The following is a 19,510-nucleotide window of genomic DNA, read 5'->3' on the forward strand; positions in this document are numbered from 1 at the left end:
ACACCAATTTTTATACACTGCTGGAAAAACGAAAATAAATATTATAGTGCAAATTTGCAAAAAAGCAGCATGTGCATCAAAATAAACTATTTCCAGCAGTGCAATATGAGTCCTCAGCATCACAGAAACGACACAGGAAGTCATGAAGTCAAACATAACTTTTAAAAACACCAGTATAGGCTCATGAGGCCCTGATGGTAAAAAACTACATTTCCGCAAAATGACGTCACTTCCGGTTTCGGGCAGGTCATGGCGGACATGCGATAGTTCGCGCTGATGGATGTAGGAAGTGTTACAAACAGCTGATTGGATCGGCAAAGTGTGTTGCTGGAATATTATGTTTTTGTTGCTGCAAGTGCTTTTTATGCAGTTTTTATGTGGAAGGAAACTGTGACCGAGGACAAGCTGATGGCATCAGATGTAAGAACAACTCCACCGGTTTCATATGCAAACTGAGTCGTGGCAGATGGCCCCGCCCCTCCCTGAGCCTGGTTCTGCTGGAGGTTTCTTCCTGTTCAAAGGGAGTTTTTCCTTCCCACTGTCACCAAAGTGCTGCTCATAGTGGGTCATGTGATTGTTGGGTGTTCTCTGTTTTCTTTGTCGTGTCTGTTGAACCTTACAACGTGAAGCTCTTGTTGTTGTGACCTGGTGCTGTGTAAATAAAAGTGCACTGAACTCTGCAGCAGTTAAACACAGACAGTACCATTAACCTTTTAGACTAATAAAAATGGAGCTTTTGGTTTAGCTGTGCACTGAGCTTCAAACGTGTCTCCAGGAAATGAGCCGTTGGGGCCAGCCTCACGCCGTCAGCTGTAGTCTCTGTCCTGGAGGGCGCCACTTGGATGTAGCGGCTCGATCTGCTGCTTGACGTATGAGAGTACTCACATTTTTACAGCCTGGCGTTGCTTTTCTGCATGTTTCGTTGTGAGTGTGTGCGACTGCGCCTGTGCGTGCACGCCGTGATGGTAGAAATGCAGCTGTGTGAGGCGCCGTCGCAGATCTCTTCTTCTCTTTTTAAACCTAGTTGTGTACTTGTAATCTGTGTGCGTGCAGTCACATGCACGTTCTTCATGAAAGGTTTTCCTCTGCTCGCTCAGGCTGCCGCTCTTGACCAGTACAGTAGATCCCACCGCCCCATGGCTCGATGGGATTTACATGATGTCAGCTTAACAGAGGTCGACTCAGCTATTTTTACCTCCCTCGTTATTATTTCTGCATTTAGCTGCTTTTCTGCAGCTTGTGCTGTGCAGCTGGTGGAGGGAGTTGCTGTCACGGTTCTGGGTCCGTTGGACCCAGTATTTTGAGTTCATTATGTTTTGGTACTTTTGCATCATGGATTTTCCTTTATGTTTCTCTGGTACTTGGTGTTTCTGTTATCTTGGTGTTTTTTTTTATATTATGATCTGATACTGTTGTGATTATGATTATTATTTAGTAGACTTTGGTCAGCGTCTAGTCTGTCTCTGTCTAGTCTGTGTCTTAGTAAAGTGTGTTTTGTTTCCTGTTTTACTTTGAAGGTTCTTGTTCCTGTCTGATGTCAGTATTCCGGCTTCGCTCTCCCTGTCTCGTTAGGTCTTATTTCTCCCAGCTGTGTCCCCCTTCTGTCTCTAATTCCTTGATGACTCCCTCAGTGTATTTAAACCCAGTGTGTCTTTATGTCAGTGTCGTGTCGTTAACGTCTGTTCACCCTCAGATTATGCCTGTGTGTTTTTGGTTTCGGTGTTCAGTCCTCACTTCATGTTTTGTTTTCTGGCCAGCAATAAAGCTGAGGTTTTTGAGTTGCATTCCGTTTTCCGAGTCCTGCATTTGGATCCTCCTCTCTGCCTGCCCGCACACAGAGCCCTGACAGATGCTGCCTTTCTTTTACAATAAAAGCTTTTCTGCTGTGTTTCAGCAGCTGGGGGCTCCATCACTATGGATTATTGAAGCATGAGAAGATATTTAAAAGCTTTCAAAGTATAAAAACATGTAAAAATGACAGCCACGTGCCTGTGAAGTGGCCAGCCCGGCCTGAAAAAAGCTGCATTTTATACAAATCTCCTTTCACACGTTTTTAGAAGAAAAAGAGTTAAAAGCTGCTGTTATCCATGTCTCACAGACCAGTGCATTATGGGTAACTGAATCATTGATTGTGGAGACATCCTGTTACAACTTGTTATTATAGAGAGTGTGTAACTTACATGAGTGAGCCTCTCTGTGGGTGGTTGTGAGGGTGTCACAGTCGTTTCAGTCTGGTGGTGTTACAGACAGAGCTGAATAAGATGGATATGAGAGAAGGACAGTAAAGCTTCAGTGTGATGCTCAGGAAGGTCAGAAGTTTCTATACCAGAGGTGGGAATGACACTGCAACAATGCAAACAACAATCACGACCAGTTTTCAGACTCAGTGAAAGAGTCGTGACAGTCACAGCTGAGAGGGGATCCACAGCCTGCTGCCACAGGTCGTCAGGAAGCAACACTGTGTGCATCACATTTACACACAGCTGTTACACACTGATGACAGCAGCGCTATCATTACTGTCTTAGCCATGTGATAACAGACTTGCAGCATTAATATTGATGGCATCAGTTTAACACTTAGCTGTGATGAAAACGTTGCTGTGTTGTTTAGTGTGGGACGACAGGAAAGCAGCATCGTTGGTATTTACAGTGATGCAAACGATCTAATCTGATACTTAGACTTCAGCCTTCTTCACCTTTAAAACCATGTTTTCATTTCTTATCCTGTGTTGTCCTGATACTGTTGTTCTTTGGGTCAAATTACATGAATACACATATTTGTTTGCTAAAAATCAAATGCAGAAGCTGTGGGGAATGTTCAGAGTTAAAACACAGAACATAAGTGAGTAAAATAATTGTTTGAATTCTGAAGTAAAATAGTTGCTTCCTTTGTTGACGTGTTAGGAAATTGTGACCTGATTGAAAATCATGTAGTTTTTGGGATGCTTCACATTTGTAACTCGATTGAAACGTTTTGACTTTGTGGAAGGTTTCTTGCTGACTTTGACTTCCTCCTCATTTCCAACCCTTCCATCTCCTCCTGCAGCTCCTCCATCTGTCAAGCTCCTCCTGGACGACCCCCTGGTGGTGAACGCCGGCGAGACGATCACTTTGGTCTGTGTGGCATCGGGCGGAGACCCTCATCCCAGTTTAAAATGGATGAGACCCGATGGGCAGCAGCTCCCCAGACGGAGCGTGGTCAAAGGGGGCACGCTGACCGTTCCTGCTGTTGCTATTGACGACGGTGGTGTCTACAGCTGTGTGGGGTCCAACAACGTTGGGAATCCCGCCAAAAAAACCACCACCATCCTGGTCAGAGGTAGGTAGAGCCTGAACGTTTGATCCTCGAAACATCTTGAAAAACGAGTCTTTGTCTGTCTGTGGAAACATCCGCAGCTCTCTTTGTCACACCCGAATTTAAAGCAATGACCTGCAACAGTCAGATTTCTGTTCATGCATAAAGAGCTGGCTGGTGAACAGCTGACATGGCCCTCCCCTCACACTGTGACTGGTCCAAAGTGGCGTGGACTGGGTTGACTGGGATTTATTTCTATCACAGTCTCATGTGAGCACACTGGTCTCACTGGGAACTGGTTTCAGCTCTGATGTCTGAAGTCTGTGTGCCTCTGACAGTAAAAGAACAGCGCTGCCATGTTTAGATTGCACGGGCTGCTGCAGAGTCGGCCCGACACATCAGCAGAGCAGCATTTATCTGTGCAGAGAGACTCTGAGTGTTTCAGCTCCTCCTCGCTGTGTGTCGTCCTGTCCTGCAGTGTCGTGACGAATTGTTCTCAACTTCATCAGCACGTTTCAAAGTTTGGATGACGCATCCTGCCGGAGATCGTCCCATTTTACCTTTGAAGAAAAGTCAAACATGAACCATCACTGAGCCATGGGACTGTACCTGTAGCCACCTGTACATTAGAAACCCATGAACACGTTCAGGTGCTGATGCCAGAGGAGGGTTCAAACTCTGCACTCCCTGACCCAGCAGAGCAGTAGCCCAGTTTGTGCAGGGACCTTTTCCTTACATGGTTTAAACAAAGAGGACCTTTGATTTGAAATTTGCTGGTTTGAGAGGAGTGGCTTCTTCTGTGTTTTGCTGTGGCACTTGTTTTGTTCTGTGTTTGCTGGTTTGATTTAGTTAAATATAGAAAGATGCCGGAGAAACAAGGTCTTGTCAAAAGACACAACTTTGTGTTTGTGGAACACTGACGTGCTCCTTTGAGAACAGTATGTTTTCTCTTGTGCATTTCCTCCCTCTGTCCAGTGGCGTTTATTCAGCTTCATGAGTCATCTCAGTGGGTGTATGTGTGCGCTGTTCCTCCCTCCGTGAACATGACTACCGTCACGAAAAACACCCAAATATTCAGTTCAAGAGAAAAGCAGTGAAACGTGTCAGGTGTTGTCATTGGCACCGTGATGGTGATTGTGCGCCACACTCATCGGCAGACACACTCACTGCTCGTCAGTGCTGCAGCTGACATCTCCCTCTCTATACCGCATCACAGTGGACGTCCGCTTTTTTAAGGGCTTCAGTTCCTGAAGTTATTTTCTCCGTTTCAGGAAATCCTCATAGACTCAGTGTGGAAGAGTGAGCCAGGCCAAGCAGCAAGAGGAGGTGCATCATGACCATAAACATTTGATCTGGACATAAATGAAAAAAGCACTGCTGCATCAGTGGATTGTGTGCATAATTAGTTTTAATTAGAAAGAACTACTCATCCCATGAGCCATGATCCCACAGTGAGCGGCTCCTTTTGACCTGTGATCCTTTTCACTGTGTTTGACTGAGTTTGTATGGCTGTGTGCTACGTACAGCTGCTGAGACAGTACAATGATGCAGTACCAGTTCCCTGTGAGTGGATCACATCATCAGGTGTGATAGCTTCCTTGTTAATAACTGTGAATTCCTGGTAGTTGACTGTGCATCGCTAATATTATGTCTCAGCCGCACAGAATAAGTAGCTAGCAGGGGTAGCGCTTGCTAACGTTAGCTGTGTCACCCTGGGTGAAATTTGACCAAACCCCCCTCAGCAAGTGTCACCTGGCAGCAGCTGTAGCGGCAACAGCATCATGCTGAGGCTAAAAGACTAAACTTCACCTGTAAACGTGCTGAACTGTAATTGTCGCGGCCTTTTACGTTCCAAACACCAAAAAGGTCCAAGAAAAGGCCGTGGGTGGCAACGGGAGGTTTGTTTTAGAACGCACTTCTGACTCCATTGTTTAAAAATCATATGTGGTTTATTTCGTGGAAAATTATAAACAAAAATCAGCCAAATAACTTCTTAAAACTTAAAATTAAACGAAAGTTAACTTAATTTGCTTTAACAACTTCAAAAGTGGTCAAAAAATCATTTTCTAACCCTCCCATCTTCCCATCTGACATTTGGCAAACAGAAAACAAAAAACCTCTTTACCACACCCATCCAGGGTGCTCTTAATCTCTTGATTAATGGGAGGGTCCATAAGCTAATAAACCAATCACTTTCCAAAAGCTTCTCCAATAAAATTAATTACAAATTTACATAACAAAACCAGGTCAGAATATTCTTACACCTTCAAAGAAAAAACAAAAATGAATACAAATTGCATTTTATAAACATTCAACAAAAATGGCCACAACATTCCGGCCCCTAATTCCTGTGTAACATGAATTATATCTGTCTAAGTGGCCATCACAAAATGCAATACCAATAATTTTCTTCAGTAGTCCATCCGTATAAGTCTTCTTAAAAACCAAACAAAAGGAAAGGTCAATGTTCTATGATTTCAAGTCTCTGTTGTTCATGTGTTTGCTTTGTGTGTATTCAAAAAAGGTGTATGTTGCTTAATGGAGTGTAGAGCAAAGTGAGTGTCAGTGTAAATGTAGAGCCAGAGGTTCCAGAACTTGGCTCAGTTGGAGGTAAACATTCATTGTTTCCTCTAGATGGCCTCCACCAGGAGACATATTTTGTTGATTGGCCTCTCCAGCTCATTTGTTCGTGTCTTAACTCTAACACGGCGAACTACTCCGTGTGCATCGGCCATGGTTTCAGTGATGCGGCCAATGGGCCAAGAATTTCTTGGTGCAGCTCCATCAACAACAAGCACAACATCACCAATGCAAAAGTTCCTACAAATCTTGTTCCATTTCTGTCGTTCCTGGCTTTTGCCGTTGTCTTTGACACACTATGCAATCTCTGATTATTTTTCTAGCTGCTGAATTAGCATGAGGGATCCAGTATTGACGGCGAAGGGTTGAAAGCATGTGATTTCTTCCTCTGTGACCAATCTTTTTGTGAATATGCTGAAGAATAAGCTTTGAAACATGACTTTCTTTTGGCAAAATTGCAGGATGTTTTGTTTCCTCAGGTAAATCCGCTTTACTCAGTCTTCCACCCACTCTCAAGACACCATTAGCAACTACAGGATCAAGCTTATACAGATGACTTGACTTCCTTACAGTGCCAGAGTTTAGGGCAGTCATTTCATCAGCAAAATGTTTTCTTTGCACAAAGCTCACTATAGCTTCCTCAGCCTTGGACAAATCCTCAGTTTTGAGCAGAGTGTTCCATTTATCATCTTGCTTAACACATATTTGACTTCCACAGTGCGTGCCCAGCAACTTCTGTCTTTTCCTTGTTTGCAGTTTAAGTCTTTCTTTTACTTTCAGGATCCATGCCACACACCTTTTTAATTTTGTCCAGCTGGAGAAGTACAACAGCAGCTTAGTAGTGGGACACACATCTTCTTTCAGCACAGCTGCACACAACACTTTTACTTCTGGGTCAGCTTCCAAATGGACAGATACACAATTCATGCCTACAGGCCAGTGAACAACAGGTTTACTGAGAAATTCTGGACCATTGATCCAGGTGGAAGATTTCAGGAAACAGCCAACTGTCATTCCTCGAGAGGCTGCATCAGCTGGATTCAGCTTTGAACTGATGTACCTCCACTGCTCAACTTTTGTCAAAGCATGAATGGTGGAAACTCTATTAGCTACATACGTTTTGAACCGTGTGGTTGTGTTTGCAATGTACTGTAGCACAGTTGTGCTGTCAGACCAAAAGACTGACTCACTCAGATTAAGATTGAGTTCAACTGATAGCATTTTGTCCAAGCGCACAGCTAAAACTGCAGCAGCCAGCTCAAGACGTGGGATGGTGACTTGTTTTAACGGCGCCACCCTTGCTTTACCAATAATAAAGGAAACACACACTTCCTGCTTGCTATTAGATAGCCTAAGATATGATACAGCACCATACCCACTTTCACTGGCATCACAAAAGTGATGCAGCTGTGCACTTTCTATCTCCCCAAATCCTTTGGGTGTGACACATCTACTAATACTAAACTTGTTAAGAAGAACTAAATCCTCAACCCATTTTTGCCAAGTTTGTGCCATTTCTGCTGGTATTGTCTCATCCCAGCCAAACCTCAGTTTACATAGATGTTGCAGAATTTGTTTTGCAGGCAGAATGACTGGAGCTAAGAAACCCAAAGGGTCGTAAATGGAGCTGACATTGGACAGAATACCACGTCTTGTAAGTGGTTTGTTCTTGTTCACAATACTGAATGTGAAAACATCACGTTCAATATCCCATTGCACACTCTTTCTGTGGGTAGCTGATCCTGACTAAGGTCCAGCATCTTTACACCTGTGGCTCTATTTTCCTCCGGGATCTGACAGAGGACAGAGCGATCACTACATACCCACTTATTGAGCTTAAATCCCCCCTTGGCACACACTTCAGTAAGCTGCTGATAAAGTGAGATGGCCTGCTCAACAGACTGAGTAGATTTAAGACAGTCATCTACATAAAAACTATGCCTGATTGTATGTATAACCTCCTCTGGGTACAGATGTTGGTTGTCATCAGCAGTCTTTAGTAGTGCATAGGTGGCACAGCTGGGGGAGGATACTGCACCAAAAATGTGGACTAGCATTCTATGTTCCACCAGCTGTTTTGTGATGTCACATCGGGCCACCAGAGAAAACGTAAAAAGTTTACGTGTTCCTCAGCTACTCTGACCTGATGAAACATCCCTTTACTGTCTGTCATAAGCACTATTGGACCCTGCCGAAAGCGAATCAGCACACCTAATAAAGTGCTAGTCAGATCTGGGCCTTGTAATAGCTCTTTGTTCAGTGATGTTCCAGAAAATGTTGAAGCACAATCATACACAACACGCAGTGTTTTCTTGCGGGGGTGGTAGACCCCATGATGAGGTATATACCACACCTTTCCTTCCTCATTCTTCAACTGTTCTTGTGGTATGATTTCTGAATGTCCCTCCATACTAACATTGTGCATGAATTCTTTGTATTCTTCAAAGAATAACTGATCCTTCTGAAACCGTTTTAGCAGATATTGCGCCCTCTGCTGAGCCACCTGCTTGTTGTTTGGCATTCTTACTTCAGGTTTACGAAAGGGTAATTTCAAGTAATAATGGCCATCCTTAAGTACAGCTGACTCTGACATTATGTTCATGAACTGTTTATCTTCTACAGACATTTCTGCACGCTCATTACACTGGCTCTCCACAAAATCTTGATTATACTGCTTAACCAGCATTTCCTCTAAACTACTTATAGAAATGCGGTTTACCTGGACAAAACTAGCATCATGCTCATCCTTTTCACTACCCTGATTGAGTGGCCCATTGACAACCCAACCGAGACGAGTTAGCACAGCATAGGGTCCATTACCCTCACTGTTAATGATTCTCCAAGGTTCCAGCGCTTTGGGAGAATTTACACCAATAAGCAGCCCAATGCCAGCATTTATCGGTGTCAACTCAACATCCTTTAAGTAAGGCCATTTTCTTAAGTTTTCTTCTTCATGGATATTTTCTTTAGTGACAGGAATAAACTTTTGGGTGTACACAACAGGCAACCTCAAATACTCATTCTGTTTCAAAGCAGCTACTTCCATACCAAAAAGTTTATAGCTACTTACTGGCCTTTCCTGACCCATAGTCTTTAACATGATTTCCACTTTTTTTCCAGATGCATTTAACTGCATCATCAACGCCTCAGTGCAAAAAGCTGCAGAGCTGCCGGGATCAAGAAAGGCGTACGTCTCCACAACCTTCGTCCCATTTTCCAACTTCACTTTTACTGGAACTACTGACAAGGCACATTCATTAGCCCCGGCCCCAGTATGGCTACCAAAGTTCAAAGAAACAAGAGCATTTGAGACTGATGATTCCTTACATTCAGCTTTAGCTGCTTGCCAAGCTTTACTCATGTGGCCTCTCTTTAAGCAACCAAAGCATAAACCTTTACTTTTAAGGAATGTCACCTTTTCTTTGTTGGCTTTTAGTTTGAATGAGTCACATACGTCCAAAAAATGAGTTTGGTCACAAAACAAGCACCGAGTTTGGTCTAACCCTTTATCTTCATGGCTTATCTGAGTCCGTTCCGGTTTGTGTTTGTCATTGATCTGTTCTGAAACTACAGCTACAGAAGTAGCAAAGCTACTGCTTTTAGTTTTAAGCGGTGTCTTTGATGGTTTTGAAGCCATCTTTTCTGTTGTGTTTTGACTTTCTCCAAAAACAGGATCTAATGCAGCTTTTGTTTGCTTTTCAAGAAAATCAAGAAGATCTTTAAATCCTGCTCTGCGATCGCACTTTTCTGTTATATCAACGATTATTAGTCGCCATTTATCACGAAGTCTAAAAGGCAACTTTGAAACAAGAATCCTCATATTGGTTGAATTTTCCAGCTCATCAAGAAACCCAGCTTCATCCATTGTGTTGAAGCAGCTTCTTAGAAAGAATGTGTAAGCTCGTAATGCTGAAGCATCATCAGACTTTAAAACTGACCAGTTAAGAGCCTTGTCTATAAATGCAGACGTTATCTTTGCTCTGTTACCAAAGTTCCACTCAAGCTGCCTTTTTGCCTCAACAGAAGCTGTCTGTGGACTCATGTGCATACAACTTCTCACTAAAATTCTGGGCTGTCCTGTAGTAAACTGTTCTAAATAATAAAGCTTATCCTGCATATTATCAGTTTTAGTCTCTATTCCTTGTTCAAAAGCCTTAAGAAAGGATCTAAAACGCAAAGGATCACCACCAAAAACAGGAATGTCTATAGCTGGAAGCAGTGACAACCTCTGTTGTTTTACAAGCATCTGAGTAATTTCATTTTGCTTTGTCATAATCTCTATTAGGGCACTGCTGTGAACATCAACCTGTGAAGAGATTGGCCTTGGGCTTTCCCCTTCTGGTTTGACCTTAGCAGGTGCATGTGTCTCTAGGGGCATTGGCAAAGGAGAATGAACTAAAGGGGCTTTCTTTGTTCTTGAAGCCTTTTGAGCTGTAGCAGCAGGTATGAACTCAGTAGATGTTCCAGAAGGAGCTGTAATCCCGCCTTCTGATTCAACCTCAGCCCTGGATGCAAGGCTCTGCCGATCCTGAGCAGAGGTGAGAATTTGCCTTTTTGCATCAGCCTTCACCAACTTAGTTCTTAGAGCCAATGCTTCTTTTCTTGCTTTTAATTGAACTTCTTCCAGTTCGAGCGCATGTTTTTCTTGCAGTGCGTCCACCTCCGCTTTTAAAGCGGCTCTTTCCACTTCCGCTTCCATCAGCGCCATTGAAGCCGCACGCGAGCTTTTACTCCTTAAACTTAAGGCTGCAGTAACATTACTGGGCGCTTTACTAGAGCCCTTGCTGACAGGTTTAGCAACTCGTTCAGAAATCATGTCGCTCGCTTCTTGCGCTACTTGTGAGACACTATCATGCGGCGCAATGTCACTGTCATGAGATGCTACCTTTGATTCAACATTAGAGGCTACAACTTCATCCTTTTGTGGATCAGGGTCTGCATTTATCCAAGTGTCGATTTCATGCAGAAAGTCTTTAAAACTGATCAGCTTAGGTTCATACCAATCGCTGTGATCTGTTTCTTTTTCATCATCGTTCAGCAATTTTTGAACTGAAGTCTGTAAGTCCATAAACTCTCCCAAATAATCATTAAATGTTCTCATGTGTTCATCTATGGAGGCTTTTGATTCTCCAGCATCAAAGAGAGCATTAATGTCATTTCGTTTTCTTGTCAGAACGCCAAGCTTCGCTCTGCGTTTTTTAATTAAATTAAAAAGCTCTCTTTCTTGTTCCTCCATTTTAACCAGCAAATTCGTTTCACAAGGTCCAAAAGATAATTGTTTAATACAAATGTTTCATGTTGCAGCTCAGCATCTCGGTTGATCCAAACAAAGTTTCGCATTTACTCACGAACTTTGCGTTATTTTTTCAGTCCATTCTGCGAAGATCCAGTCTTCCAAGTCCAATCTTGCAAGCTTTTCCATCTTCCAAGTTGACATCCAAGCGAGTCAAAATGATTTTTTGACTTAAATGTCGCGGCCTTTTACGTTCCAAACACCAAAAAGGTCCAAGAAAAGGCCGTGGGTGGCAACGGGAGGTTTGTTTTAGAACGCACTTCTGACTCCATTGTTTAAAAATCATATGTGGTTTATTTCGTGGAAAATTATAAACAAAAATCAGCCAAATAACTTCTTAAAACTTAAAATTAAACGAAAGTTAACTTAATTTGCTTTAACAACTTCAAAAGTGGTCAAAAAATCATTTTCTAACCCTCCCATCTTCCCATCTGACATTTGGCAAACAGAAAACAAAAAACCTCTTTACCACACCCATCCAGGGTGCTCTTAATCTCTTGATTAATGGGAGGGTCCATAAGCTAATAAACCAATCACTTTCCAAAAGCTTCTCCAATAAAATTAATTACAAATTTACATAACAAAACCAGGTCAGAATATTCTTACACCTTCAAAGAAAAAACAAAAATGAATACAAATTGCATTTTATAAACATTCAACAAAAATGGCCACAACAGTAATACACGGTCCTTTCCATCTTTAGCTGCATTAAATGTGCTGATTGTTCACTGGCTACTGTATCGTTTGCACCTCCACTTCACATGCAGTCTTTTCTGCTAACAGGCTGTGAGCAGGATTCAAAGGATGTCTCTTCCTCTTTACAAGTTTCCACTGGTGACTCAGGAGTTATCCACTCAACCTCTCACGAGTGTCCCTCTGGGGAGAACAAGTGCAGCCACTCTGCTACAAGTGATACTCAGTACACAGAGTTACAATCAGTTATTGCCTCATCCAGCAGATGATGGTGGATGAGAAGATTTCCCAAGCTTGTGCAGCGTCAGGTCGAGCTTTATCCAATCTGAGAAGGCTTTGTATCCAGAATGACTTCATACAGGTGTCAGGCGTAAACCAGTGCTTTGTAACTGTTTCTTTGCTGATGTGAATCCAGCAAATAGCACTTTGGTTTGAGTTGGTTTTAAGAAGATAGAATAGAATAGAATAGAATAGAATTCAACTTTATTGTCATTGCACATGCACAGGTACAGGGCAACGAAATGCAGTTTCCATCCATCCAGATTATTTACACAGAGCTATACAGTAGTGCAGTTAAGATAAGTGAGGGTGTGGATAATTTCTACAGTTCAGTCCATGTTATTATTGTGTGTTTGAGGGTACAGTTGTCCATTGTGGGTGTGTGTATGTTCAGTCCATGTGTTAACGTGGGTCAGATGTCAGGAGGCAGAGTTCAGGAGTCTGACAGCTGTGGGGAAGAAGCTGTTCCGGTACCTGGTGGTCTTAGTCCGGAGGCTCCTGTAGCGCCTCCCAGAGGGCAGGAGGGTGAAGAGTCCATGTGATGGGTGACTGGGGTCTCTGATGATTTTCCCAGCCCTTTTCAGACACCGCTTCCTGTAGATGTCTTTCATGGCAGGAAGTGGTGCTCCGGCGATGCGCTGGGCAGTTTTCACGACCCTCTGCAACGCCTTCCGGTCCGAGGCAGAGCAGTTCCCGTACCAGACTGTTATACAGTTGGTCAGGATGCTCTCGATGGTGCAACGATAGAAGTTCACCAGGATGTCTGAGGACAGGTGGTTCTTCCTCAGAGTCCTCAAGAAGAAGAGGCGCTGGTGAGCCTTCTTGACCAGCTTGGAGCAGTTGGTCGTCCAGGTGAGATCCTCGGAGATGTGGACTCCCAGGAACTTGAAGCTGTTCACACGCTCCACAGCCGTCCCCTTAATGTGGATGGGTGGATGTGGGTCAGCATTCCTCCTGTAGTCCACGATGAGCTCCTTGGTCTTCTCGGTGTTAAGCAGCAGGTTGTTTCTGTCGCACCACTCAGCCAGACGATCCACCTCCTCCCTGTAGGCGGCCTCATCGTTGTCACTGATGAGGCCAATCACCGTGGTGTCATCTGCAAACTTAATGATGGTGTTGGAACCATCAGCAGGTCTGCAGTCGTGGGTGAAGAGGGAGTAGAGGAAAGGGCTCATCACACAGCCTTGTGGTACACCGGTGTTCATTGTGATGGTAGATGAGCAGCGGTTATCCAGCCGGACATGTTGGGGGCGGTTGGTCAGGAAGTCCAGTAACCATTTGCAGATGAGGGAACTGATGCCCAGGTCTGTCAGTTTCCTGATGAGTTGTGAGGGGTGGATTGTATTGAATGCTGAACTGAAGTCTATAAACAGCATTCTGGCGTAGGTGTTGTTGTTGTCCAGGTGTGAGAGGACAGAGTGCAGTGCGATGGAGACTGCATCCTCTGTGCTCCTGTTCTGGCGGTATGCGAATTGGTGGGGAGACAGGATTTGAAGTGTGCTAGGACCAGCTGCTCTAAGCACTTAGTGATGATGGGGGTGAGTGCTACTGGGCGGTAATCATTGAGGCAAGATGGGTTGGAGTTTTTGGGTATCGGGACGATGGAGGTGGATTTGAAGCAGGCCAGTACCACAGCGTGGGCCAAGGACAGGTTGAATATGGGTGTTGGACTTCCTCACTGGCAGAACTCAGGTGGTGAGGGTGGGCAGGTGCTTCTCCAACAGCATCACCATCAACACAGGAGCACCTCAGGGATGTGTCCTCTCGCCACTGCTCTACTCCCTCTACACTTCAGACTGTGTGGCCATCCATGGCTCCAACACCATTGTGAAGTTTGCTGACGACACAGTGGTGTTGGGTGCCATCTCCAACAACGATGAGGCGGCCTACATGGATGAAGTGAAGAATCTGGCATCGTGGTGCCAGGACAACCACCTCCAGCTGAACGTCAGCAAGACCAAGGAGCTGGTGATGGACTTCAGAAGGGGTCAGCACAGAGACTACAAGCCCATTATCATCAATGGAGCTCCAGTGGAGAGGGTGCAGTCCTTCAAGTATCTTGGTGTCCACATCTCCTCAGACCTGACATGGGCTGCCCACATTCAGGTCCAGACCAAAAAGGCTAGGCAGCGCCTGTATCACCTACGACAACTGAGGAAGTTCAGGGTCTCTCCAAAGATCCTCAGGATTTTCTATACAGGCGCTGTGGAGAGCATCCTCACACAGAACATGACATCGTGGTTTGGGAACAGCTGTGTGAAGGACCAAAAAGCTCTCCAGAGAGTGATCCGTACAGCAGAACGCTGCTGCAGGATTGCTCTCCCCCCGCTTCAGGACACCTACACCAGGAGATGCCGGACTAGAGCAGATACTGAAGGACCCGTCCCATCCTGGCAACAAACTGTTCCAACTTCTGCAATCTGGTAGAAGGTTCCGCATCTTCCGGGCAAGGACAGAGAGACTCAAGAGGAGCTTCTATCCCCAAGCCATCCGTGCCCTAAACACACACACCCGCCCTCTCACATCATCTATAATTGACTGAGACAGGACTCTTCCAGACACTAAACCAAGGCACAATGTACATTTCAAATTCCTTTAATTTCAAATATGTTTATATTGTCTATCCTGTAAAATAGTCAGATATCTATTCATATTAATGTACAGAATTCACCTGCTTGCTGCTACTACTGCACATTCACCCAGTGTATATACTATATGTGTATATATATATATATATATAATGTTCTTCCTCTACACCCCCCCCCCCCCCCCCCCAATTTTTGCACATGTCGAGGAGCGTGTCAGGCTACATTTCACTGTGTGTTATACTTGTGTAACTATGCATGTGACAAATAAAGAACCTTGAACCTTGAACCTTGATATGTCTGTGAGCACTCCTGCAAGCTCCCCAGAAGATGTCAGAGGCATCCTGAGAGCTCGGAAAGAAGAGCGTTTGTGAAGACGTTTCACCTCTGAGAAGCTTCTTCTGTTCTAGGGTCAAATGGTTTTAATTGTTTTCATCTTCATCTAAACTAAGTGCTGGTCGGCTATTTTCATCCTCTCTCTCGGATTGTTCTGGTTCAAACTGGAAAGGTTGAACAGGAGCCATTTCCAGTGCGCCGCTAACTGTGAACTGGATGCAGTGCAACCGTTTGACGTCACTACCCAGAGTGCATTGAGAAGTAAATAACAATGGCGGCCTACTGGTGAATCGTTTTATATAAAATGTGCTTAAAAGGAAAACATCTGGTGTATTTTAATACCACATATATGTTATTGAAAGCACAGAGCATATTTCAGCTCAAACATGTGTTAACAGCCGGGTTCCCTTTAAGGACACGCTGCACGTGGTGATACCCAGGCTAATAACCGTGTGGGAATTACCTCGTACGTGCAAACAGCTTTATTCCCACCACCTGTGTTAGATTTGGCACTTTTCATAGATCTTAATAAAGAAATGGGAACAAATGTGTTTTTGTTTCCAGCTGGTTCTTTGCTAAGTTGTCTGTTATATGTAGTCACAACACTGGTTCAACTCTTAGTTGTTTTATGAATGAGTCATGGGTCAATATTAAGTGGCTTCATTAAACAAAGGAGAAACAGTGAAAAAGCAGCCAGTGTCCACAGATGAAGCTGCAGGCTGTCAGAACAGCAGCATAGTATAACGAGCTGTGAATGTCAGAGTCATTCACACGTGTCACCATTTTTCCTGCCTCCACACATAAACCTGACGTTACTGTGTATTTGCTCCCTCATTGATCTCACCACATGACAGGTGACATTTATGAGCAGCTAATCAGTCGGCAGTGGTTTCACGGTAAAGCCGACGCAGCGCTGACAGCACATGTATGTGTGCGCAAAGGACTCGTTTCATCTCGAGCATGTTGTTCTCTTTAAGCTGCTACAGTACAGCACTAACATCACACATACGACTGTGTTCTGACAGAGACGGAGCTATGTGTGCGTGTGTGTGTGCACGACTGCATCCACCTCTAGTTATGCAACAGACCTTTTACTGACGCAGTAAAACACACACGCAGCGTTTTGTTCTGAGGCGTTCTTGCTTTAATCTTAATGAACAAGGACAATCAGCTGCTCGCCTCACACACTGCAGCTATTTATACACACACACAGTCAGCATATGTTAAGGTATTTGTAGTGATTTGGGGGATGGGTTTCTTTGTCTTAATCCTCATTTTGATTGGTTACATGTATCTAAACCAGGCAGTCAGTTTTGGGGCTGCGACTTCCCTTAAAGGCAAGTCCTTCAAAGTACAATGTAAGGTTACGATTTAACTACCCAATCTAACAATAATCATTTTGCAATTAAGCATATTAATTTGACAACATCCAAGGGATTTGAAAGAACTTAAAATTAAAGTCTCTATTTGTCTTGAAGAAATCAAAACTATGTCCAAGTTCTTGGCCATTTTAAATGTTCTACTGCATTTATTGCTACTGAGTTGTTTTGGGAGTTTACATGCACATCATTCATGCAGAGAAACTTACAACAAGAAAAAAACAACAGCAACAAAACATCTGTACTATTGAGTGTTTGTTACCAGCAGTAAGGCAAGAACTTTGCTTCCAAATATGTTCACTGGGAGGAAGTCTCTGGTCCCCCGTCTTCATCTTGGTCTGTTTTCTTATTGCATCGTGTTTTTGTTGCCTCCATACCTGAAGGAAGACACTCGCTCTCATTGAGGAATCCGAATTTTGCAGATCAAATTTTTGTGACGTTTCAGGCGTTTCTCATGATGCAGCCGCAGCTTGGTTAGTCATGACTAAATAAAGTTAAATAGGCAAACATTAGAAAGTTAACCTGGTTTTTATATTCTATTTAAATCTAAAAGGAAATTTCTAACTTCAACTATGAATTGTTACCACACATAATTTGAACATAATTAGTAAGGGTTCATTTCATTTGCAGAAACGATCCAACCTCTGAGCCAAAACTATCGTAACAGATTTCATTTAATCATTAATAAACACACTGCTTTACCTACATTAGGACCAATCAAAGTATCCTTTACCTCCGGGCACCAATAAGTACAGTATTAAAGATCTGTGCGTGATAAGGCAAGCTGTACGATTTTAGAATGGATTTCTTAATTTTAATTTCCACTGATGTTACGAGTCGATTTAACATGAATGGTAAAGGATAGATTTCTCACCTTAGTCCTGATTTTGATTGATATATGTGCCATATTTCTTAATCTTAGACATATTGATGTAGTACCAGAGTACACTGATCATTAAAGGTTTTGTCACTGATCTCAAGGGTGGATTTATCCTAAGTACAAAAGCATGCCTGTGTTTAAAAACTATAGTCATTGTTACACCTGACTCATTATTGTTGGCGGCGTTTCTACACAAATACACTCCGCTTTAACCTAAATGGGGACATTCAATGGGAAACTTTCTTTAGGGAACTGGTGAATACAATAAACTCTGATTATTAAACATTTGCTTGTGTTAAGGCAGACCTTCCCAAAGTGTGGGGCCCGCCCCCTAGGGGGGGCGCAGAGCCATTGCAGGGGGGGCGCGGTATGAAAAGGGGAAAAAAACAAAAACAAAAAAAAACAACGCTTGTGCACTGCTAGCATGTTAGTCCCCAACCCCGGGCCACAGACCGGTACTGGGCCGTGAGTCGTTTGGTACCAGGCCGCAAGAGTTGAGGCTCGAATGTGAAATTTATGGTTTTCAGGGTTTTTATCGTTAACTCGGTTTCCCTGGGTCTTTCCCGTGTGTTATGAAAGAATTGTAAAGATTTACACGTTACCATAGCGACCAGAGAGCATAAAGGGGCAGAGAGGAGGATGTTACTCAGTGTTACTGGGGCATTTTAGGAGGAGGCTGCTAATAAAGTTACACAATTACACAGTGAATTCGGGTTTATTATTATATTTACAAAATACCACCGTTTGTGTCTCGGTCGTATCATATTATATGGTTGTATTTATCGGCCACACCTTAAAGGCCGGTCCTTGAAAATATTGTCTGACATTAAACTGTCCGTGGTGCAAAGAAGGCTGGGGACCGCTGATCTAAAAGGTACTTTTGAGGCCACCATCATTTGCAGCTGTGGATCGTCTTCTTGCACAGACACGCTCTGTTCACCTGGTTTGTTCACGAATGGGCCGTGCATCCATTCTTTTGAAGTTCGGGGGCTTTTTGTGGTTGGGAAGTACCGCTTGAACTCTTTTGAAAGCAGAGATGTGTGGTCTCGCACAAGCTGGGAGAATTTTGCCTCCATCTCTTCCCAAGGCCCTGCTAATGCTTGAAACATGTCAAATATCCCTCTGTGCACTTGGCAACCCCACAATTCAAGTTTGGCTTTGAATGCAGCTACTTTGTCAACTTGAAGGGACGATTTGCAATCCTGTCACTGAAATGTGCTGCTGGTTAGGACTTGTTTTTCCTGAAAGAAACCTCAGCAGTAGCTCTTGTAACTCCAACTCTGGCCAACGATGGACAGGCAGCCATCCTTTAGCATCCTTTACCATTTGTGCCCAACATCCATCTCTGCATCCATCAAAGCTGCTCGAGCAGATATGAGTGTAGGGGTGCTTGCTTTGATGTAGTTCATGACTTTAACTACGTTATTCAATATGCCAACATTTCCCTGTGAATGACACACAGACTCACATGAATAATGGATTAACAAAACAAGATTCTGGTGAATCGTTGCATATTCATACAACAAAGTGATTTATCCAAGATAATCTGAACGTGCTGGTGAGTGTGAACTGGTGTAACTGGACCGCTTTATACATCAGACATCGTCCTGACGATCCATCATCATCAAGATTTCTTTGCTAATGCACTAAAGGAGCTATAAAAACTCCTACAGACACTGATCACACAGATTCAAACAATTCATGTACAACAAACATGAAAATGTGACACGAGTTCTGTAGGATCAAAGGCAAAGCATCATCGATCCTGTTTGTAGTGACAATAGACAGTTTTAGTGTTACACTGGTGGGTAGCACTGTTGCCTCACAGCAAGAAGGTCCTGGGTCCACAGCCGCCATGTAAGTGGCGTCAATGCAAACATCCTCTGTTGGTCTCACCCATTTTCCCAGTGCAGCATTCATCAGTGTCCAGATTGGAAAAAGTAAGCAACATCTAAAACGCAGTAACTCGTTTACACTTCTTTAACCATCTTGAGCAGTAAAGTCTCAGTTGGAGCCACTTTGGTACTTTGTAAACGTTGTTATTTTTTCATCACCTAGAATGATGTCTGGAATGAAGGAATCAGAAAATGAAGCGTTTTCATCACGCGTGATGCCGCGGATCAGTCTGGACAGAACAGTCGTGATGAGGGTAATGAATCCTGTCAGCAGTTAGAGTGAAGAGCAGCACGT

The 19,510-nt window shown here is 43.6% G+C and overlaps 1 protein-coding gene and 1 long non-coding RNA gene across 2 annotated transcripts in view; one reads left to right on the top strand and one right to left on the bottom strand.

Moving 5' to 3' along the window:
- The window catches only part of LOC143415830 (uncharacterized), a 235,675-nt gene that overhangs the window by 89,951 nt on the left and 126,214 nt on the right, over nucleotides 1–19,510 (bottom strand). The window lies entirely within an intron of this gene.
- Nucleotides 1–19,510, top strand: part of LOC101484771 (MAM domain-containing glycosylphosphatidylinositol anchor protein 2) — a 172,814-nt gene that overhangs the window by 86,696 nt on the left and 66,608 nt on the right. The window contains exon 6 of the mRNA XM_004572181.3: nucleotides 3,047–3,319. Coding sequence (XP_004572238.1) covers nucleotides 3,047–3,319 — 273 coding nt within the window. The remainder of the gene's footprint in view (nucleotides 1–3,046; nucleotides 3,320–19,510) is intronic.

Source organism: Maylandia zebra, unplaced genomic scaffold (genome assembly GCF_041146795.1).
Source record: "Maylandia zebra isolate NMK-2024a unplaced genomic scaffold, Mzebra_GT3a scaffold09, whole genome shotgun sequence".
Classification (NCBI taxonomy): Eukaryota; Metazoa; Chordata; class Actinopteri; order Cichliformes; family Cichlidae; genus Maylandia; species Maylandia zebra.